The following is a 23,963-nucleotide window of genomic DNA, read 5'->3' on the forward strand; positions in this document are numbered from 1 at the left end:
GGCATCTGCACGCAGCTTCGACATGAACGGGGTGCTGGTCGTCGCTCGGGATCGATACCGATCGAGACGCATCGTACCCATCGCTACGTGCACGTCCACCACGATGAAAGAAGAAAGTAGGGCTTAATCAGTTAGTCGATAGGCAAATTGGCTTAGAGGCAGCGACCGATGGGTGGTTTACAGAACCAGCAAGCCCCGTCAGTGGCCAGTGGCCTAGCGGCGAATCAACCCTTCGCCTCTGTTGCCGGCGAGTCGCGCGTCCCCGATCCTCTTCCAGGGGTTTCCCATCGAGCTGGCAATATCGCGGCCCGAAAAAAAAAATTACCTGCCGCCACGCCGCCACGCACCGGAAGTGAACGGGAACGGGACGCGCCGCAGCGATATTCGGACGTGGTCGCAGCAGGCCAACCGGCCGTCGAAAACGCCGTCCCCCCAATCGTCGTCGGAAATCGATCGTTCACGGCCGCCTGGTTTTCTCGCCCGGAGACAGAGCCAGAGCCGAGGAAATATATCGGCCACGGCTGCGCCGCTCGGGAACCGATGATCGGTCGCCGATCGGGACCGACCGACCAGAACGGAACGAGCACTTTGATGGATATTCGAGGGACCGTCCGGCGAACGTGGCTCGTGGCTTGATAAGCCGGCCGCGACGATCGTGATAAGGAATCCAGCCGAGGGAGGAGCCAGCCGAAGGAGAGCGCTGGGTCGGACAAAGAGGATCGCCACGGTAGAATGTGCAGCTGATCGGTGAGTCGAAACTCGCTGCTACAAAAGGTTGCTTGCTTGCCGCGCGGTGCTTCCGCTGCACGGACATTGCCGTTCTCGGAAACGGTCACGCCTAATAGCTCCTCGCAGATCGCTATCATCCGACGTCGCTTTATGCTCTCGCCCCGTCGCTCCGTGGCGTAGAGGTCGCGCGGCCGGATTAGGTTTTAGGGAACGCGTGAATAGAACGCGGCGGCACAGACCTCTTCGCAGATCTCTGTACAATTTTAATCCAGTGCTTCGTTAAGGAGGAACAGTCCAAGTCGCTCGAGCTTCGCCTCCGCTTCAGACGGATTTTAATCTGCCGTCCGATTGTGAGAGAATTCCTCTGCGGCCTAGTGTGTCCCCGAAACTGAATAATTTCAGAGAACCCTGCCCCGCCGCAGTTACAAAAGTCTCCGAGCTACGCGCGAGAGAGTATTACTTCCTTTTCATTTTTGCCTTCCCTCATGTTTGTCCTGGCTTCTGAAAATTGCGTGGCCGCGTTTACGAAGATACCTTACGATTAACAAATTAGATAGACGCATTTACAAACGGTGATTCTTCGCGAAAACATTTGCACAGTCGGAACAGTTGCGAAACGACGAGACCGAGATGTACTCCAGCCGGAGACGACCGGGTGCCGCGGAGGAGGGAAAACGGTGTATTCGTTTGGTCGGCCTCAAAATGGCTTCCAGGTTAATTATACACACGGTATTTATTATTCCCGAGTAGGAACCGCTCGCGGACCTTCCGGCGAGAATAATCGTGACCCATATACGCCGGTCGTGGGACAATGGTCCCGTTAATTTCCATTTTCGTAGCTGGCCGGGACGTGCCAGTCTGGTGGCCGCCGGCTAACCGAATTCGTTCGAGGGTTCTCGGTGAATCACGGGAATTACGTTTTCCACGGCGATCCGCAGCCCTTATCGCGCACCGATCGGCCTATCACAGGCTTCGCTTCGCGCCCCCTCGGCGTCCAGGCATCCGCGATATATCCAGTCCAATAAAAGCGCACGCTATTCTAGAAAGAAACTTGTCCGCGGCTCCATCGACCCAGCCGGCCAGAAAGAGCGAGAGAGAGAGAGAGAGCGAAAGGGAGAAAGAGAGAGAAAGCGATAGAGAGAGAGAGAAAGAGAGTGAGGGAGCAACTCGAACAACCTACAAACCCCGGGACCGCTTCAAACCGACTGAAAAAATATTTACTGTCTTTTTATCGGCCGTACGAATCGTCGTTCGGCGACGTTAATTTAATTACGCGACGAGTACGCGTTCAATTTTTTAAGCCACGATTTTTCGTACGCGATCGACGCGCGTTCCATCTGTTTCCGTTTTTTTTTTTTTTACCGTTTCGTCGGGCGAATTTTATTTTACGCGCGTTTTCTTTTTTGCAGCAGCAGCAGACGCGCGGAATTAGATCGCGCCATCGGTTTAATGAGGATTTTACGGCTGTCTAGAAAAAGGATCGGAACGAACGCTTAACGCTTCGACTGCTGCGCTAACAATCTCGACGGTCCAATGAAATTAATGCATTTGATTTAATTACGTACGGGGTAATAACGTACGACGCCAATTACGTATTCATCTTGATAACGTTAGGGAATTGTAACTGGCCGGCGGATCTTTATGCAAAATAAAAGCGATGTTCTTTCTTTCTTTTAATAATCGCATAAAGTTAGAAATAATAGATCGATATTTTGAAATATCGTTAATATCTTTCTTGTACGAAATTTCGTCTGACTGTTTTTATTGCAAATTCCTGAAATCCACGGTCTAATTAGAACGGATTGACAGAGGGTTCGCAGCGAGAAACTAATTCGACGAATTTTCGTATCGGTAGCAGTTGCGCGAAGATGCCCGATAGAATTAGGTTAATTGCCAGGGTCGAAGAGCACGGGCCATTATATCGCGGCGTAAAACGAAATGAATTTTCCGAACCACCACCCGTCGCGTGACGAAACTAACTGGCCTTTGCGCCGCCTGTATTTATCCGATCAAATTTACCGGCTGGTAAATTTCAGACGTCCTGCAACAACGTACCACGCCGCCGACGATACGTGAAACGTCGCGAGGCATCTCGGATCCCGACTGTAAAAGCATGGAAATAGTTTCGTGCCGTTGGCGGGGGGTGGGGGAAGGGGTGGAAAAAAAATTGAACTTTGCTAGAGATCGTAGGAACCGCTCGTCGACCTGATTCGCCGAACGGCGCTGATAGAATCGCGTGGACACGAGTCTCTCTCCACGGGATCTTCGTCTCGCGTCGTGAAGCATCCCCGATTCCCTCGGAAATTTATCTTTTCCCCGAAGTTCCGACGCTCGGGCGAGATTGCGCGATCCTTCAGCAACGGGGAAAATATTTTCGGTGCCGTAGCGGCCGCCCTGTTACATCCGGGGAAATCTGTACATAAATCGTGACCCACGCATCTGGCTGCAGCCGTTCCGAAAAATTAGGAAATTATATTCCGTCGAAGAACTGCGCGACCCTCCTCCACCTCGACGACTGATTCCGAAGGAATTACCGGGTCGATATGAAAATAGGAGACTGGAGAAGCTATTTCGATGGAGAGTGGATATTTCTAAATGCTTCGAAGTAATTTTATAAAATATAAGGCGCCTTGAAGGGTCGGCCGTCAATGGAGCTGCGAAAATAGAAAGAAATCGTGCAAGAATAACTTTCGTCTTTAAAAGCAGAGACGAAGTTTCATCGATCGTAAATTAACGGAAAAATCTACATTTTCAGCGAGATTTTAGTTAAATGGATCCAGATGATGCAAGGAATTGAAATAGCTTGATTTCTGTTCCAGGAATGACGAGACACTCTCTGGTGATCCTATGCTGCTACCTGTACACGCTCTTTGACATGGCGGCCCTACACTTTCCGTGAGTAGGCGAGCATGTTTCAAAGCTAAACAGCCGCGAGCGGACCGTAACACTCGAGATTAGCATCGATCGAAGGCGGAGAGCTCCCTCGGAGCGTCTCCATGGATCGTTGGTCGATCAGATTTTTCCTTCTGGCCTCAGTCGTCGCGAGGAGAGCTCTCCAGCCTTCCTTCTATAACTCTCGACATCTCGATCGAGGAGATCGTCGCTGTCTTGCAAGGTGGACGAACTTACCACACTTCTGGACCTCCTTTCGACTCGACTCCGTCGTAATCGACGCGTTATTTTGTTTGATTTATTGCGTATATGAATAAGAAATTTTAATGATAGCTGTATTTATTTTTGTTAAATTATTTGGGGACCAATGATGCAGTTGTCGCGTTCAGTACAGAATGTTAACCTTAAAAAGTCATATGATATAAAAGTTATTTGACTATTTAATTGTTGGATATTTTTTAAAAAAGTGTATAGTTAGAATTTGTTGTAAAAAGTAAGATATCGAACAATATATATATTTTCGTGACGACAAGTTATATTTCTTTATTTGCTCTTTTTATTTCGCCTTGGTCTCCAAATATTTCAAACATATTCAAGTATACGATTATATTTTTATTTTTACTGAAATTGCAATTTGAATAACAAACTTTCACACCGATTTTTAATACTCGACTGAACACAAAATATTTACATACCTTTTTTACAAGTATTCCCATCAGAGACAGTTAACTGGTTAACTAAAAAAACCGAGACTAAAAAATTAAAATTTGGCACAGTAATTATTAATTTAACACTTTTATAATATAAAAATCCTAGTAAATCTTATTTAAAAAATATTGTCACGGTACTGAGCGTGTTGCAAGATGATCCTGAGCGATCAATAGATCTAGAGTCGTCTCGAGAGGAGAGCGGTGGCTCCGATTCGTTCGGTTGCAAAATGGCGGCGATCGTAGCGTGGCCCAGCATCACCCGCGACTGTGTCGAGTTTCAGCGAGGAAATATGCGAACCGGTACTCTCCACGGAGGTCGAAGCCTGGCATATTAAGGTCGATAGCCTATCGTCCAGTACGTTTCGACTTTCGGCGAGAAAACGCGGGTACCGGTTTTTTCCGAAGATCGAAAGGTAACGCACCAGAGATGGAACCCTCTGAACATTAACATACAGAGAAGGAGAGAGAGAGAGAGAAAAAGAGACAGTCTCTCCGTTGCGTCCGACGCCGCACAGATCTCATCGCGCGTCTCGAGCCCACCGCCCTCGGTCAACATCCACTAATTATTTACGCGACTTGTCTTGCCCGGCGCGCCGAGATACCGGAATGTTTTCCGCCGGTTAAGCGACCCCTGAAAATTTAACTGGCACCAACAGGATTTCCGGCGGCCGCGACCCTTCGTCGGATACCCGTCCCTGACTCTGCCATTCCTGCCGTTCCAAGCACTACACCGATTCTCAACGATTTTCACCGATTTTCACCGATTTTCATTTTAGCGAAATAGAGTCCTCGAACTGTGGCAAGGCTGACTGCGAGAATTGATGGTGTTTCGTTTGTCAGGCGAAACGTGTGACCCTTTGCACTCGGCTGGTGACACTGAGATACCACTAAGATTGTTCTGTCACGTTGCAAAAGAATTTGTATAGCAACAAAGTTTACTTTTAGAAATATTGTTGTAAGGGAAACTGTTTATATGAGTCGCGAGAGTTCATTTGATTGAGTTAATATGAATTAAATTTTTGGTTATGAGTTGACATAAAATACACTTTGTGGGATATGGAAATAATTATAAACCGGAGAAATTGTTTTAGATTACAGTTAAAATTGATTCGAGTACAAAGGGTTGATACTTAGTATTTCGAAGTGTCAGCGATTTGGATTTGCTGAAATAAAGATCTTGGGAACTGAGTATTTTATTTATGCGTTTATTATTTTTGAAAATTATTATTGAAATTAAAATAGAGTGCAATAGAGTATAATTGACTGTATACATTTATTTGAGCATGTATGCGAGGTGTACGAGCCAAAAAGAAATGGTTTATGACTGGAAAAAGGTACGGAATATATGTCTGTAATTGGATAAGTAGATTAGGATGGGCGATGATCAGACAAGTGTACTACTATCTTTATTTAAAATATCTTATCTTATTAATTTGCTATATTTTAGGATATTAAAAAACATTTGGAACATCACAGAATTTCAAATATAATTCCATTTATTCATTATAGCTTATTGAGAGATGATTTTATTAATTTAAAGTTTCATCTTTTGAGAAATGAGGACTATTAGTTAAGACAATTTCATTGGAACGGTGCTTATAATCAGACAGTGATATTTCTACAGTGTTTGCACTAGGTCAGTTAAAATGAGACTAAAATATATATAATTATATAAGATATATAATATAATAATTCTAAAATTAGGTACACTAAAACAATTGCTAAATAGATTGTGAAAGCAATGGTCTGACAAGTAGACTGAGAATTTTATAATAAAAAAAAATCAGCATAGTCAAATAGATAAGTCGAAGAAAACTTTTTATCATTTTTTAGTCATCGGACAAGTAGAACAGAACAGACAACGTCGCTCAAGTAGAACAATATCTTCCTGGTCAGACAAGTAAAATAGGAAAATTATGAGAAATAAATCGCGTAAGATTGCATCGACAAATAGGTTAGCAGCGTGATCATACAATAGACTTACACCGTCCCACATTAAGGCAGTCTACGACGAAACAAGTGGATTGAGTCAATGATCGGACAGACACATCAGGACAGTTTACGATCAGATGATCGAGGGGTAGATTGCGGTCAGACGGGTGAAACGATGGTACGGCCGTGGAATAGGGGCGATAATTTCGATAATATCGGGATCAACGGCGGACAGGAAGAAATTGGAAGGGAATTCTTGAAAGTCTTGTTATGGATTATCGGCTTGGCAGGTTTCACGGCGCTATAAGGCGCCACGGCACGTTTGACAGCGAACGGCTTGAGCCACTTGGTCGGATAAACAGAGATCCTCTAAGGAACCGATTCCTATCGTCGTTATCCAGCTTTGCCAATCGCGGGTCAACAGATTTTTATCGCCGCTTGAATTTATGCAGTTCTCGGTCGAACAATAACCACGAGATGTCGAACCTTAAAAACGCTCGTCGATCACGAAAACCAAAACCAAATTCCGCGAGATTAAAATCGGAATTTCCGAATCGATTCTCCCCGGAAACGGCCAATGAATCGACGAAAGGAACGAATAAAAGTTCTCGATGAATCTCAGACGCGCGTCGCGTAAACTCTCAAAAAGTTGCAGTCGGAAACCGAGTTGAATCTGGGTTGGAAATTGCCGTGGAATCTCGGGATCGATCGTCCGCGAGAATTAGCGAGCACCGAGCCGAAAGATCGAGTTTTTTTTCCGCGTAGGATCGGAGAGCAGATTGCGAGCGGGGGGGGGGGTCCGGTCGTAAATCAGCGGGCGGAAAAGTTGCGGAGCAAGGTGGAAATTCTCGGAGCGGTGCGAGCGGGGTAGCGAGCGGGTCGCAGCGGGTCGTAGGTTGGCATATTAAAATGTCCGCGTATAAGGAACACGCGTATCTCGGCCGGACTTAAAGGTGTGCCAAGCACGAAGCCCTATTATGGCTTCCGCGATATTGCTGTTTCATCGGAATCGCGACAATATTTCAGAGTCGCTCGCTCGCTCGCACGTTCGCGGACTACCTTGCCACGAGCGCGACGTCTTCGAACAAAATCCATCGGCCACGAAATCGTCGCAAATTCGACGGTGATTATTAATAACCGTTCGAGGGATCGAGTTCGTTTCTATGATAGAGAACACCGCGCCGAATGATCGCCGACGGTTGTTTTATGCAGGAGGAAGTCGGCCGCTGTCTGAAGTGGACGGTAAAGGCTGATGGAATTGAATAAACCAGGGAAAACGGAACGAGGTATCGCCGGCAGGCCAGCTGATCCGCCGTGCCGCATTTAACAACACGAATACCGCATTCTATACATAAACGAGCAGCTAATACGTTTAGGCGACGCGCGACGTCGGTGAAAGGTCGTCAAACTCTGACAGTGCCGGTCCTCTTCCCTTGTCCATTCTCGATTTTCCGAATCGATATCGAATTACCTGCGAACTAGAGTTCACTTTAGCCTCGATTTTTATCGATAATTACGATGGTAATTGTTGTGTCAATCGGTTGCCACCGAGGGTTTCCTGTATCGGGGAATACGGCGCGGGCTCCGTGGTCAGGCTCGTTTCTCCTCGCGTCTGCTTTCTTTCAGGGAGTCGGACCTCGAAGAGTATGGCAGAAAGGAGGCCTCTCTGTCGCTGAGGGACATCCTGCCCTTGAACCCGAAGCAGTACGACAAGCACAGGGCGCCGAAGTTCCTGGGACAGCCGACCATTGTCTACTTCCACGTGACGGTGCTCAGCCTCGACTCCATAAACGAAGAGTCCATGGTAATTCGTCGTTCGTCCTGTTTGACCTAAATCAACGCCACCATTGCTTCAACGCCGCCTGCATGTAATTGGGTTGACGTTAAAATGCAATTTTCCCGCTCACCAAGAAGGAAACGCTGAATCGTTCATTATTGTCCATTTCGCAGGATCTATTACTTTCAATCGTTTATTATTTAACGTGGAGGACTTTAAATACTGATCCTTAGAAATTATTACTTCGTTAATACAAATTATTATTGTAACTAGAAATTCTGTTATCGCACTCAGAAAACAAGTACATAATCTTCGCGAAATATTGCAAGCGAATCGATGACATCGTGCAAGAGAATTCATAGCACGTTTAATACATCCTGTTTTCCTTGAAACTCGTACTGATTTCAAACTTTCGGTCGTAAACGTAAGCTAGCGATAGTGCGCCAATTTATACGATCCATTATCCATAAACAATATAATTCGAAAGAGGATTTTATCAGAGAGAAAATCTATTCGCTTGTTCAAAATATAAAAAGACGAAGTCCATGGGTATTTCGAAAAGCGCGCGATACTTGCTTATAAATCGAAAACCAACGCAGAATGGCGTGCGTTTCGGCGCCCAGTGTTCCTAAGAAACAATGAGGTTCAAGTTTCACGGATTGTACCTCGCCGTTGATAAGTTGATGAAACGTTCGTAGATTTACACGAACGTGAATCGTCGAGAATCTTGAAAAATGCAGGGCGCAAACAATCCCCGCGGAAGTTCGCCGATGCGACGTCCATAAAAAGTTCCCCGCCGCGGAGTTGGAGCAGCGTTTTTCGTCGTCGCGGCGCGATTCACAAGCACGTATTTATCATGCCGGGTTATTCTTTTAGACCGGGCGAGTCGCCGCGCGACGCCGAGATAAAGAAAAATGAAGCTCTCGGAATACGGTAATCTCGTTCGCGGAAGCGGTTTTACCAGAGCGGGCGAGAGCCACCGCCGGGACCAGCCGGAAACGCGCTAATGCGAATGCAAATTAGGGGACCGTCGTTCGGCGAACGCTTTTTAGGCGCTTTCAGCTCGAGTCTTCCCGCGGCGGCGCGGAGACGTTTTTTGTTAACGCCGTCGGCAATTAAAACTAAATAACGCCGCGGGGCAAAAATGAGGAAGTGGGTGCGAAACCGTCCGCGACGACGGCGCGCCGCTGGAAAATGAAGACTGTGCCGGCTGCCGGCCGGAGGAAGATCGATAGAGGAACGATGCGACTATCTTATCACGGGGAAATGATTAAACACCGTCCGCGGCGAGCGTCGTATTAATTACACCGAGAATTTTTATATTAATGGCCTTCCGATGAAATTTCAGTCTTTATTCGGAAACTTACTTTGGTCGGTCGAAATTTATCGTTTAATATCCGTGGATGATTTATTGCACGTAATATCGATGGACGTTTTACAGACATTCTACTGATCTGTGGTTTTGAAAACGGAATAAAATTTCTAGATAATATATAAAGGTATAAGCTGCAAATCAAATATAAAAATGAAACGGGCAAATAAATCTTCGTTTTATAAGATGAAATCGAGTCTTTAAATAAAGTATTGAAATATATGCGAAGGAAATGTACGAATAGAAAGAGCGACTGATATATATACAGAAATACAAATAAGGTATACAAATGAATGGTACAAATAAAATAGACAAATAAATGGTACAAGTAAAATATAGTAATAAAAGGTACAAATAAAATATACAAATAAAGTATGCTAATAAAAGGTGCAACTAAAAATAAAAAGCTGCGTCTAAACAGACGAAAAATGCGCGCAAGATTGAAAAATGAAAGGTACAAATGGGAGATATGAATGAAAGCTAGAAATGCAATATTCTGGTAGGATGCTGCGTCTAGTGACAGCTGGAACGCGCGTGGGTGCAGTGACAGCGTCGACTCTGTGTTTCAGACGTACGTCGCCGACATATTTCTGGCTCAAAGTTGGCGGGACTCTAGACTCCGGCTTCCGGAGAACATGTCCGAGGAGTACAGGATACTGGACGTGGACTGGCTGCACAATATCTGGAGGCCGGATTGCTTCTTCAAGAACGCGAAGAAGGTCACCTTCCACGAGATGTCGATACCGAACCATTACCTCTGGCTCTACCACGACAAGACTCTGCTTTACATGTCAAAGTAAGCACCCATCCCCCCCTCCTTGATTAATGAAAAATGCAATTTCCCGGCTCCGCCGTATCTGCGATACCTATACGTCGGCCCTCTACACATAATGCCTGCCAAATTGAGAGCGTTTTACGACATTCAACGGGTCATTAGCATTTCATTGTTACCGGCCTTTTTTTCGGGAAACCTATTTCTCTTCTGGCGAGAGAACCCAGTACCTGGGGAGTTATTTATGGTATAATAGATTGCAGAACTTTGCGCAAAATATATGTTGGTTTTATTAATTTTAATAGGAACGAGTCGAAGAGAAATTTCCTCTTTTTCTTTATTTTCTTACGACAGAATTTTCTTTACGGTTACGTTTTATTAACATCTGTTTGATATTAATCAATTTCTGGTGATTGTCTGTCAATTACTATTTCAATGTTTAAATATTTAATAGTATAAGAGTGGAATTATTCTTGGATTTAATAGGGTTAATAATAAGTGAAAATTACACATAGCTGTCTTCAAAATTTTTAAACGACGCCCGTCTACTTTTATTAAAAATATATAATACAATTTTATTAAACCTTCGCGAAGCTCCGGAAAATTTTCGTAATAAAAAGAAGTCTGCAACAGTGCAAAATGAAAATTGAAAGATATCTATGCAACGGAAAAATTAATTTTTACCAAATAAATTTTTCTATTACCAAGCACTGACGACGCAACGTTTCTTTTTTCAGACTGACCCTGGTGCTGTCTTGCGCGATGAAGTTCGAGTCGTACCCGCACGACACGCAGATCTGCTCGATGATGATCGAGAGCCGTACGTATATCGATCCCCAGAAATCGGCGGCGGTCGAAGCCGTGCCTGTCAAAATATTACCGCGGTTCCCATGAATTTCTCCCCAACGTAAATCCGGGCGGCGCGCGCGAATTCATTATAGTCAGATTTAATCGGCGCTCGGCCGTCGGTCCGCGTTCGTATCCATTTCTGGCTAACGTTGATCTACGCCAATGTACACGCCGCTCAACGAAATTATGACAAATTTCCGGTACTGCTTAGGCTGTTGCGATTCTAATACCGCAAAGCCGAAATGTATTCCATTCTGTCACGGTGCGCGGAAAGTTTCCGACCTCAAACAGTGGTCAGAGAGCAAATTTACATGAACACAGAGAAAATTTACATGAACATCGTCAAAAATTAAATATGTCAAGGTTGGTTAAAGTTTGTTAATTTAGCTAAGGCGTGTGGAAAATTTATTTTTCTTTTTCATGTGACTAAAAGATTATTTTGACTAAGAGGTGAATTATATTGTTTGTGACTTTAATTGATTTAATTTGTGCCAGGGAAGTTGTTAATCATATAGACTGTTTAGTTATTCTTATTATTTATTTTATTAATTAAAAGGAGCGTATTATAACCATCGTGTAATAAGCTACAATAGTTTATCATTTTGAAAGAATACAAATCACCTAATCTGGCGTTAACACTTTACCAATTGGTAGCTTATGAATCGACTTTTTACTGCTATTATCATGGTAACCACTAATATTCTATCTATTATTAAGGTACTCTTAAATAATTTTAAGAATATTAGACACCTCCTTTAGTGATTAAAATAAATAAAATAGATAAAATAAATATTGTTCAATGCTAACATTACGAACACAAAAAATATTCGACTGACCTGTCGGTAAAGTGTTAAAGAGAGCATACCGCCACAAACGGCGATCCTCGGTCGAGCGCCAGCAAAAATCATCCTAAGCGGCGAAAGTCCGTCGAAATTCGCAAGTTCCCTCCGGGGTACAGTTCTCCGTCGATTTCGGATTGCCTTGGTCCCTGTTGCGCCATCGTTGACACCGGTCCCGCGGAAAGCGAAGGTTAAGCCCCGCGGTTAGGGGCGCGCGGGAGATAAGGAGCCGGTCGGCGAGGGATTAACGCGTGCCCGTTTCGCGGGCGGGGGGTGGTGACGCGTGAAATTGCTCTCGGTTTCAGTGTCACACACGACCCAGGACCTGGTGTTCATCTGGAACATGACGGACCCGCTGGTGGTGAACCCGGAGATCGAGCTGCCGCAGCTCGACATCTCGAACAATTACACGACCGACTGCACGATCGAGTACTCCACCGGGAACTTCACGTGCATACAGATCGTGTTCAATCTGCGGCGCCGGCTCGGCTATCACCTGTTCCACACGTACATACCGTCCGCCCTGATCGTGGTCATGTCCTGGATCGCGTTCTGGATCAAGCCCGAGGCGATCCCGGCCCGAGTCACCCTGGGCGTCACCTCCCTCCTCACCCTCGGTAAATTCAGCAAAATTAATTAGCCCGTGAAACGCGAGCGGGTCCTCGTGCCGCGCGGCCCGCGGTCCAATGCCCGGTCCGAGCGAGCTACGAAAAATCGAGGGAATCACGGGTAACAATTTTGCTAATTAACGCTGGAACAGGCTCGCTGGTTTTGCGACGGTTTTCGGAGAAGGGTCGGGGCGACATTTTTACGTAACGGCATCCTTGGAGTTCGCGAACTGCAATTTACGGACGACTCCGATGGCTGAACGGCATCCAAAATTAAAATCGTTCTTGCAAGAGAACGATTTTTCGATTTTATTGATTTTGGAGGACCGTATATTACAATAATTGATAAGAGAAACGTAGGAAAGTATTAGATGAATTTATAAATATTGCAGAATTTTCAATCGATCAATACTATTAAATAGAGAAATTATACAGTCGCTGAACAGTATTTTTATTTACACGAAAATCCGCAGTCTAATTATTGAACCAATATATCCGAGGTCGCAAGTATTTCAGAATTTTGTTGAGAAATTGATATATAAGGTGGTAAATTCTTCCACAGAAATTTCATAAATTTCCGTGTCGTTTCTGTCGTTCGAATTTCCCCCGAGCCATCAATCAACAACCCCTGTACCAGCGACGGAAAACAGGTGTAGCCGGACGAACGACAGCGATTTGTCAAAAAATGAATTAGCATGGTTTAGCAATATTTCCTCGGCCTCTCGAAGCCCTGAAAACTCTCTGTCGTACGTATTTTCCGTTGGATCGCTGGGTCGAATATCGCTGGATCCAGCCGAGAGTATTTTGGGAAGCCCATCACGGGCAAAGATGCACGTGTACCAACCGAGCCCGAAATTGAGTCAAGGATGTATAGGCGAGCCACTGTGTTAAGAACACTTTATAGTGTGTTTAGATAGCCTGATTTAGGTGATTAAATCACGGTCGACCGGTCTATCACCTGTTCCGCCGGCACATGCACGGCCGGGATTCGTGCACGTGCACACACGCGCGCGCAGACAGACACCGACACAGACACACGCGCACACACAGAGAGAAACACGCCGTCCTCGTTCATGTCCTGGATCGCGCGATCTGGATCAAACCCGCGGCGATCCCGGCCCCGGGTCACCCTCCGGCATGACGTCACTGCTGACCCTCGGTAAGGTCGACGTGCCTGCGACTGCATTCTGGACAGGCTCGCCATTTCGGGGGCGGTCCCGGCTGTTCTTCAATCGAGAGAAAGGGGAGGGGCGACGGGACGCGTTCGCTTTTGCGGGACGACGGGATAACGAGGTGTCTTTTATCGGTTTCAAGGAGCCCGTCTACCCCTTGCTTTTTGCTCCCTTCCTACCCTTCTATCGACTCTCTCTCTCTCTCTCTTTCTCTCTCTCTTTCACTCTTCCCCCTCTCTATCTATCTCTATATCTTTCTCTCTCCGTCTCTCTATTCCCGTCTCGTTCCCTCTTGCTCGCCGTCCTCCATTGTATCGCGCGTATTCCATTCATGCGACGGTCTACAGGCTGATCCATGCAAGTAGGACAAGCTGCAAAAAGGCACCGGCTGGTAGAAAAAGTTTTAAAGCAGAAATGGAATGGTTTGAGATGCGCCGTTTCCTGAAAAGTGCGCCGGGAAAATGCTACTCCTCGACATTTCGTGAATGGGACGCATTCTTCGATGCGCCGACCAATACGCAAGCTCTTGCAGTATCGCGGCTCTGCAGACTGTCGTCCTTCACCGGAACACATTTCGGGGATTTTAGCGTGGTGCTTGAAATCGGAGCCGGACAATCGGTGCGTCGTTCTAAAGGTTAAATGTTTGTGAATGGACGAGTTAGAAGTATTTAAACGATCTCGAATAAAGACTTTTTTAAAACTAGCTCGTAGTTTATATAATGATAGGAAATTAATATTCTTGCGCATAGGAAAACATAAATGATATATTGACTATTCAGTGGAAATAGAATGCTTCATAAAATTATCATTGGAGAAGCTAAATTAAAATTAAAAAGAATCCTAGATAAACATTCCCTCGACGGGAATATCCAAATAAAAATTTATAGAGTGAGTTTTCAATTTATGCAATGCCAATCAGCAAGTACAATTAGTACAATACCAGTACAGCTGTTGAAATTTTCAGAGCCACGTTCTGAGTAAATTAACCAAGTAAAAATTTCTAGAATTAGTGTAAAATTTATGCGACGCCAGTAAATTCTTAAAAATCATACATGCTTCACAGAATGTTGATGAATCTGATATTGAAAGATCATTTAATGGAATGATATATAAATCCCTGAAAAGCTTTTTGTGAATGACGTAAAGGGTTGATCGGTGGTCTGCAAGTTCGCGTTTAGGGTAACTTTGTTAGTCTGCGAGAGCGGCAATGCGGTGGTGACGCAGCTGGAGGTAAATCAGACACCGGGACCCGGTGAACCGTGCGACAAGGATTCAATATTAGCACGGGTCAGGAGCGATCTCGCATGCGAATACGAAGAACCTGAACGAACGAACGAACACACTGTGTGCCCGACCATCCATTGACCGAGAAACGCTTCCGTTTGCCCGCAGCGACTCAGAACACGCAGTCCCAGCAATCACTGCCGCCGGTCTCCTACGTGAAGGCCATCGACGTGTGGATGTCCTCGTGCAGCGTGTTCGTTTTCCTCTCGCTGATGGAATTCGCCGTCGTCAACAACTACATGGGGCCGGTCGCCACCAAGGCCATGAAGGGATACTCCGACGAGGATCTCAGGGAGGCCATTGACGAGTTCAAAGTGAGATCCTATCCTCTTAATCGAAATCCTATTCATACCATTTTTTATCTGTTTTATCATCTTCTCTAGGAAAAATAGTTTACTACGAAACGCATATAGGGAATTTGAGAAATTGGAAAATTCAAATCAGGAAATAATTGCAATTTATTAAAATAGTGATAGAAATATCGAAGCGAGCTTTTTACTATTTATTTGTACGAGTATACATCAAAATGGTACCTATGTATTCTTTTTTTAACAAAAGGGACAGTTGTGAGTTGAAACAAAGATTTTAAAACTCACAAAGAATTATTGAATAATTAATCGTTAAAAATTTAAAAGAATTTCCTCATCCTGCAGAGTATACTCTTGCTTCTACACGACTGAACAGTGACTTTCAATGGCAACTAATAGCAAAATGGCAATGGGAAGCGATCGGCGTGACGGAAGGGGCAAAAATTGGGGTTTTTCCGTGTTCAAAGTCCGCGGTAAATCCGCGACCTCGTTAATTACCGTCGGAAACGTCCCGCGTAGCGGGCCGGCAGTCGCTGGCGTATTTTCAGCCGGCGTTGACCGCGATAGAGGTGGGTAAAAATACGGAATGTCTCCGAAAGGGAGAGAGACCGGTCCATTTCGGCCGGCGTCGGGCATAATTCATGCGGCGGCCGGGTCCGGGGGGAAGCTCGTTTCGCATTCAGCGAAGAGAATAATGCATCTCGAACTTACAATTAGCGAGCCGGCTAAATGTTTCGAAGCAGCCCGTCGCGCACACGGTCCGCAGCAATAAATAAATAAATAAGCGGGCGGTTTCCGCGTCCGCGGGCAACGGCGGCCGCTAAAAAATTGATGGGCCCACGGCGGTCGAATTCCGTCGGCCGCACGGCCGAGAAAAATGTGCACTCTGCCGCAGAAGATACAGCGTGCCTCTAACTCTTTCGTTGCCCTCGTACCGAAGGTATTGTTCAATACAATCCTGCACTCGGTGGTCGAGGGAACGCGCGGTTACGGTGAGGCGGAATTCGCGGCCACCCGGTATCGGCTGAAGCTCTAATAACACCTGACACAGTTAGGACACCGACACCGCCGGCTTAAACGCGCGACAAGTTTAATTAACACATCCCGAGCTATGAACTCTTGCGATTTCACCGGCGCGAAGACTTTGAACGTCAAATAACGCGCGGCGCTGGACGAAATTGAAAACTCGAAATTCGCGGCACATTCGGGGGGGATCCTGGCTCGGAAACCGAACTGCCACGTGGCTTCACCGTCAGCGAAATTATTAATAAGATTCGACGATGACTGGCACGACGTTCGTTGTCACTCGCTCGCGATTTTATCGCTCTCTAGAATCAGCGATTCTATATTCTAGATTCCACACAAAAATTGTTTCAAATATGAATATTTCAGCTTGTTGAAAATAAATTTTTGGAAGCAATATTTTTCGAGTTATTTTTCACTGTCTAATTGCTATAAAAATTTCATAAGCTCTGCTCTGTCTTTTCGTTACTAAAAATTATCAAAAACGCGAGATATTTCCACCGTTAATCACCCAAGCAAAAGACAGTCGCAAATAGCCATAATTTATTAAAAACCGAATCCTTCAGACCAAGGATTTTTCTATAGACTTTAGGAGGCGTTTTAAATTTCCCTAAATTTCAGAAATTCGTCCACGGTAATTCCGTCACCAAAAAATCTCAAGGGTAAATAACGTTCAGCGATTTGTCCGACTCGACGTAATAGATCGAGGCTGGGTTCCACGGGTTAGAGGACGCGTGCAGTAATAAGCGAAAGAGGAGAAGGCGGTGCCGCGGCAGCCGGTATTCCCACGGGAATAAATATTCCCGCAATCAAAGCCGCGATTAACACGTTAATATTTATCTGGGAGCGTTTGACGTTCCGTAAAGGGGCTCGATGCCCAATTACGGGCGTGCCGCTCGCGTTTCGCCTTTGAATTCTTCATGCTCCAGGCCGTGTAAATTCCCGGGTAAATGCGGGAATATTTGGTAACACGCGCAAACAGATTGCTCGCGGTTTGCGCGTGCCTCTGTGATGCGGACCGCGGATTCCGTTTCGGCTTTTAACCGGCGAGAAGCTTCTCCTCCTGTTCGCCGAAAGTGCCGCCTCGAAAAAATGCGAAACTAAAAGCGCGCTTGTCGCCGAGGTTTGTATAAAGTACACCGAAAGTCGCGCGATTCTCGTGGTAGAAACTGGCGATTAATCGACGAGGACGAATTTCCTTCGAGAGAGCAGTGAGAGAGGGTTGGAGAAAATATTTGATAGTTTATTTTATTTATTATTATATAATATTATATATAGAGATATCTACGAAATTTAATACAATTTTCTAATTTAATGAATATGTGCCATTTTAGAAAATAATATCGATATCATTACATATAGTTAATCTTCAATAATTATTTATATAATTTTATTCTATTTAAAGATTATGTATAAATATCTTTGAACATTTTTTTAAAAATATGTGATATATTTTATTAATATAAAGTCACAGCTTCAAGCAACGTATCTAATTCTTCTCTTTTCTTAAATCAATTTCACCTTCCTTGGAAATAAATCATTCATCTCGACTAATGGAAGAGCTCTAAAATTTTTGCCAGCCGCCAACACCGTCGCAAGGTGTCTACAGGGTAGACGCAATTGCGCGGACAGGAAGCGAAGCGTAACCTTACCGCGCCGTTCAGAAAATAACAGACGGCGCCGCGAGACCGTCGCCTTTCTCACTCGAGCAAACATTTTCCTTAGTCGAAATGAGGGAACTCGCGGAAGTCCGGAGGCTCTAAAGAGCAGAAACTCGAGCGGAAACTTCGTGTCGACGTCGGCCCGACATCCGGTCGTTAATATCGACGCGATGGAAGTCGAAAGTCGGCACACGGTTAACGATGGAACGCCGAGGTTTTACGGGGTCCCGCGAGGGAAAATCGGCGCGGCGAAACTTCGCGCGGAAGTTCGCGTTTAACGCGCGCGGAACTTCGAGTTTTACTACGGAAACCGGGCGCACAAGGAACCGGCGCGGTGGATTGTGTCGCGTGACACGAATAAAAAACGAGAGCCGGGCGACGGAGATTTTAATCTAACTTTAATTCGAGGCGGCGCGCGGCGGATGTTTAGCGAAAATTCGGGACGCGTCGTTAATCATTCCCCGCGGGAACGCAGCCGCTTTTTTTTTCCGCGGCGAGCCGGCGAACTTCTACGCTGCGATAAAAATCTCCGACTTTTTTTTCTCGCTCTAGCGAAGTACGGTACATGGTAATAAGCTCGTCTAATTTGGTCAGAAATGAGACAACTTTTTTCTTTTGGACTGGGTGCTTGCTTATCCAATTATTTTGACGAGGCTGAGTCTTGATGGAGATTTCTGGTAATAACCTGTTGTTTCTTTTTTTATTGAGCAGTTTTAATAAAAAGTTCATTCTTTAGATATATACTATAATATTGTTATATTATATTTTTTATTGCATATGTATAGCAAACGTTAATTCGTTCTTTTAAAATAGTCTTCGGTTCTCTTTAAATCAATATTTAATCATACAAGTAAAGGTTCAGCAAAAATTCCACTGTATTTGTTATTAAAGCTAGTAGCCTATAAATAAATGATAATAGATAGAATAGAATTACTAATTTTGTTTTTATTCTAAAGAATTATCAGAATCGAAGAGCTTCGTTGTATTCAAAATAATATCATTAATTCGCTTTTCAATGACAATATTCATCTCTAAATCTCTATAGAAAATAAAAATTGTCTACATCGACTGCATTAGGCAAATATTAACTGTTAAATGTTTGTATGCTTTTGTAACTCATCCACATAGTTTGGTCATAAAATCCGCCGTCAATTTACGGCCCAATAATTTGATATTGTGTAACCCTTAACCGAATTATAGTAACCGCGGCGGTCACACGCAACTCTAAACAAGTCAGTATTGATATATATTAACGCAGTTAATTAAAAATTCACATAATCCTCTATTACCATATCGAGCCTGCAATGTGTCAACACAAATTTACTTGCATTTACTGATTTAAAAATACGTGATATTTATTGAAACAATAGCTAACAGTAATTCATAGTAATTGATAGTTCGATTAAGTGTTATGCGATATCGCAAATTATCGACGGGTGCGGAAAAATGGATGTCTGAGGAATGATTTCTGTTTCTGTGGCAGACGCCGATGAGGAACGAATCAGAGAGAAGCAGAAGTCCCGTGAGGCCGGCGACGGTGCAGTACGACACGTGCTGCGAGGGTCGTGCGACCGCGATCTACATCGACAAGTTCTCCAGATTCTTCTTCCCGTTCTCCTTCTTGATCCTGAACGTCGTCTACTGGAGCACCTTCCTGTAAGAAGCCCGTGGATCCCGCGGGAGAAACGATCGAACGGAGCCCAGGCTCCCGGAATCCTCGAATCTCCTCCAGTCGCCGATATTGTCGCTCGGCCCGGACCGAAGAACCACCGGATCGCTCTACCCGACCGAGAACCGGCGCGACGAATGATCTCGCGGTTGTAAACATTGACGATCTTTCAGAGAATCATCATCGGGCCCGAACGTGCTCCAGCGACCTAATAAATTCATGTACTCGTTCATTTATTATTTTCGGACATTAGCGACAGAGAATTCGGACACGACGATCTCGTAAAAGCTATATATTGTGTCGAACGACGACGAACAGACTGCGGACCTCGTGCGTCCAAAATTGTTCGCTGTTTCGTGACGGCGTTTTCTTCACTCATTCGAAAGTTGATAGAATTGTGAAAATGAATAAACGCACGACGTTCCGCAGTCTACCGTACGAACCAGCGCAAAGTACGACCTAAAGAACGCGACGAACGCGGGAACGGCTTCCCCGCGGGGGGAAGTTGATTCTTCGAGGCGAGAGATAAAGGATCGAGCCAGCAGGAGGACACTTTTCTACGACAGTCCCGGCGCCTCTTGTCACAGGGATCACGTGCACGCGGACGTACACGCACGAGACGCGCCGCAGGGTTTGGTCAACGGTCGATTAATTAACGATAAGCGTCTTAGTAATTAACTCGCGCGATGGTTCCTCCCTATAGATCGATCGATCGATCGACGGCGCACTTACCTGTTTGCACGTGTTCCCCGGCAGATCGGTCCGCAGTACCGTTGTTGCCTCGTTGCGAAGCGGTGAAATCGAGAAATCTGTACCGAACCACTACCCACGGTTGATCGTTACTTTAGCCGTTCCGTCTTATTATTATTATTATCATTATTATTATTATTACTCGCTGTAATCTCCTCCAGTTTTCTTACGACCGATATACTCGATGATATTTTTAACGGTTTACGTATTTTTAACCGTCGGCGCAGAGCAGCCCCGCGGCCACGCGAACACGAAATTCGCTCGGTCTGCGCGACGCGATTTGGGAAAATCGGCGCGATCGGCAGCCTCCGAACACGGTTCACACGATTCGGACGAAGGAGCGGGGCTGCGCAAGCGCGCGCCATGGCATGCTTACGTCACAGTTGATTCGTTATATGAGAGAAAAAACTTTAGGGACAAATAAACAGAACGTTAATGCGCTAACGGAATCGTTATTGCTGAGACGGGACCGTAACCCTTCCGCCGCTGCTGGAATTAAACGGGAGCCGGGAATATGGGCTGGGCAATGAAAAACACATCAAAACTCTGTCGAAGTGGTTTATTCGCTCGACGAGGAACTTTATTTGCTTCGGCGAGGTCCTGCGAAACGGTTCGACCCCCTTCTTCCCTTCGTTGTCACTCCTCGTGCTGATCGGCGACACCTGTTTCGGCTTGAAAGGGAAGATCTCGAACTCGGGGAACATTTTAACGAATCTATAAAGTTCTAGATTAAAAGACATATTAATACAGTGGTCAGGGGTGGCTCTATCGGGTCCAAAAAACGGATTCGACTATAAATATCTCAATTTCTTCTAAAATGAATAAATTGTTAAAATATTTTGAATTTTTTAGACTGACAGGAATTTTTAGATTTCAAGCTTTAAATAACTGGATAGTTTGGCAAACTCGATTTACATATTTTCAGAGAATGGAAATATTGAAATAATGATCAGGTATGCTTTTATCATGTCCAAAGATTAATGCCAACTATGATTTATCTAAATTTCTTGTTGAGTAAATTAATCAATTTAATATTTTAATTTTAGAGGCTGAAAGTAACCTCTAGGTTTCGATCTTGAAAAATTGGGTACTTCAGAAGATTCCAATTTAAAAATCTCCACAGAAATGAAATGTTAATGTAATGATTGAGAATGTTGCCGCTAGGTCTAAAAAACGATTAGTTGATGAATCAATAGAGCTTAATCAATTTTTACGGTAGATAAAAATCTCTAATCTTCGATCTCAAAAACCGACTACTACTACACGACTAAAAATAAACCGAAAATAAGCAATAACATTTTTCATTCGAAGCTTCGCTGTCGAGAAAATCGACTCTGAATATTCAACGAGTGCGCGTGCATTAATAACACAGAAATTGTTAAAAAACGCTGAATATTCAAAGTCGATTTTCACGACGGCGAAGTCTCAGGTGAAAACATTAATTTTTTATTTTCAATCTGATATTTTATGTAAAACAGCCTCCACGATTAAAGCACCGACATTTCTCTGCTACATATTTACTACATCTCTCTGCTACGTATCTCTGCAAAGAGCAACATTAAATCGACGATTGCTGCTACCAGGTGCAGCAGGGCTAAATATATCCCAGCCCGAACCAGTCGTTACCCGAATAATTGGGGCTGGTTCTGTTTAGCCCCGAGGTTCAATTGGTCTTAGCTATCGGTGTCTAAATTTGTTCCGTGCCGATTTGATAGCGCTCGAGAGAGAGAGAGAGAGAGAGAGAGAGAGAGAGAGAGATCAGTCAATGTAGAGAACTCGGATCATTGATCTACGGTTTCGTAAACAGCCTCATCAGACAGCTCAGACAACGACTCGCACAGCGGACATTGTTAAAGCCCGGTCGCCGTGTGTGCGCGCGCCATCGATCAGCCAATGAAGCCGCAACTCTGGAGCCATAGTAGCAACAGGATATCGCCCAGCATCTGCGACACTGTAGCAGGGATCCGTGGACCTAGATACCGTGGGACGACCTGTCAGACGATAGTCACGTCGACGGTCATTGTGTATAGTTACGATGCAGGAAACACGCGCTAGGATTTCGTCGAGGAAATCGAGAAAGCAACTCGGTTCTATTTCTAGAATCGAAAACGTCACCGCGTATTGGCGCGTTGTCTTTCGATTTTCGCATGCAACTATTTCGCTACGAGTTTCTTCCAGCCTTACGAAAGACGCGTCATCCTTGCACGAGACGAAGAAACGTCCGGCAAATTTATGGAATCCCGAGGATCGTACAATGGGAGTCTGCGAAAGGGTTCCGTTTCCATTTCCTACACGGTCTCCCTTTGAATCGCGCCGCGGTTACTTTCAGCTGTCCGAACAACCGACAGTGATTAACTCGAACGAACGTCGCCGAGGGATAATTAAATCCGCGCGCAGGACACCCTAATTGCGACGAGTCGGTGTCGTAGGGTTGGTAAATATCTTTGCGCAAAGACGCCTCGGTTAATTACGGTGTGGTTCAACAGTCGGGAGAATGACGCGGTTGGAAGGCGGTGCCGAGTCACATTTGACCCCGGCGAAATTAGTGTACCTTAGATATTATGGGAGGAGATAAAAAATTCTGTTGTCGGAGGTGAGTCGGCACCGCTGGCGAGCTGTTAATTAAAGGAACTCATTAACTCTGCGGTACTAGTGTTTCGAGACTAAAGGACTACTTTTGGTATTATTTCGCTAACTATGACTATGCTATTTCGATAAGTTTCTAGTTGGCGTGATCATCTCGGATTTTTATTTAGCTTATCTATTATCTAGGGTTCTAGTTGTTTTACGGTACGTCGCAGAACTACAGACATTATATTGAAAATTATTAGCAGACTGCGGATACTATACATCTTTGGAGTTATATCAGAAAAATGTATTAAAATCGACACGTTATTTTCGAAATCAATACTGAATATTTTCAAGCTCTATCAAAATTAATTAAACAAATTTTGTCCTGTTTATCTAAACTCTTGGAATATTTGTATTTCACACAAAGATCCAATTATTGCAGTGTCATTCTTAACACAGTAAAAATGTTCACCCCCTATCTACCAAAGATTTTTAAAAAAACGTTTCTGCGAGATACAATACTATTTCCCACGTTGAAACAAGAGCATCCAGATACGTCTAGCAGCAGAGTGAACCTGAGTTTGCCAGGCTTCTGCGTTAATAACTCTGTCAAGCCGCGGTAATAATACAGGTGCTAACAACGGCGCAGCATCGTCGACTGTTATCACCGCGTCGGGAAGACGGTTAGTCAACAAAACAAGGATTACGCGGTTCGGTCTGCGCAATAGCGGCGGAAAGAACTTCGGAGCCAATGGAATTAAAAGATATCCGCGGCTTTGAATACCCGGCGGAGCCTTGTTCCCGTGAAACTTTGCCCGTTCAGCTCCGGCGATTACTCCGCGGGCGTACTTCGGCGTGCCCGAGCGTTCCGCGATGCAATCGGCCGCCCCTACCGGCCGCGTCTCGCCCCTAATATCCATCGAACGCGACCGCAACACCCGGGCGATCCGCAACAATCTCACGGCGAGATCAATTAGTCGCGAGCAAAACCGACGTCTCGAGCTTGGCGACGCTTCGCTCGCGCTTCGGTTTTCCGAGCCGACGC

General features: G+C 45.0%; 1 protein-coding gene across 2 annotated transcripts; it reads left to right on the forward strand.

Moving 5' to 3' along the window:
- Positions 1-248: 248 nt before the first annotated feature.
- Positions 249-20,776, forward strand: Hiscl1 (Histamine-gated chloride channel subunit 1). Of its 2 annotated transcripts, XM_078192054.1 has the most exons (9): positions 249-747; positions 3,549-3,624; positions 4,613-4,744; positions 7,890-8,067; positions 9,982-10,208; positions 10,922-11,004; positions 12,178-12,489; positions 15,045-15,250; positions 19,412-20,776. In XM_078192054.1, exons 2-9 carry the CDS (start codon positions 3,551-3,553, stop codon positions 19,586-19,588), a joined length of 1,389 nt encoding a protein of 462 aa, XP_078048180.1. In that variant the 5' UTR covers positions 249-747; positions 3,549-3,550; the 3' UTR covers positions 19,589-20,776. The 2 variants fall into 2 exon arrangements, with proteins under 2 accessions (XP_078048180.1, XP_078048179.1); XM_078192053.1 differs by lacking the exon at positions 4,613-4,744.
- The last annotated feature ends 3,187 nt before the right edge of the window (positions 20,777-23,963 follow it).

The sequence above is a fragment of the Augochlora pura genome, chromosome 10 (assembly GCF_028453695.1).
Source record: "Augochlora pura isolate Apur16 chromosome 10, APUR_v2.2.1, whole genome shotgun sequence".
In the NCBI taxonomy this organism is placed as follows: domain Eukaryota; kingdom Metazoa; phylum Arthropoda; class Insecta; order Hymenoptera; family Halictidae; genus Augochlora; species Augochlora pura.

Bases quoted from the DNA above. Each gene is read 5' to 3' on its own strand.
- Hiscl1 (XM_078192054.1), top strand. From the start codon at position 3,551: ATGACGAGACACTCTCTGGTGATCCTATGCTGCTACCTGTACACGCTC. The intron at 8,068-9,981 runs GTAATTCGTCGT...TCTGTGTTTCAG, and splicing joins CCATAAACGAAGAGTCCATG to ACGTACGTCGCCGACATATT. The intron at 10,209-10,921 runs GTAAGCACCCAT...TTCTTTTTTCAG, and splicing joins ACTCTGCTTTACATGTCAAA to ACTGACCCTGGTGCTGTCTT.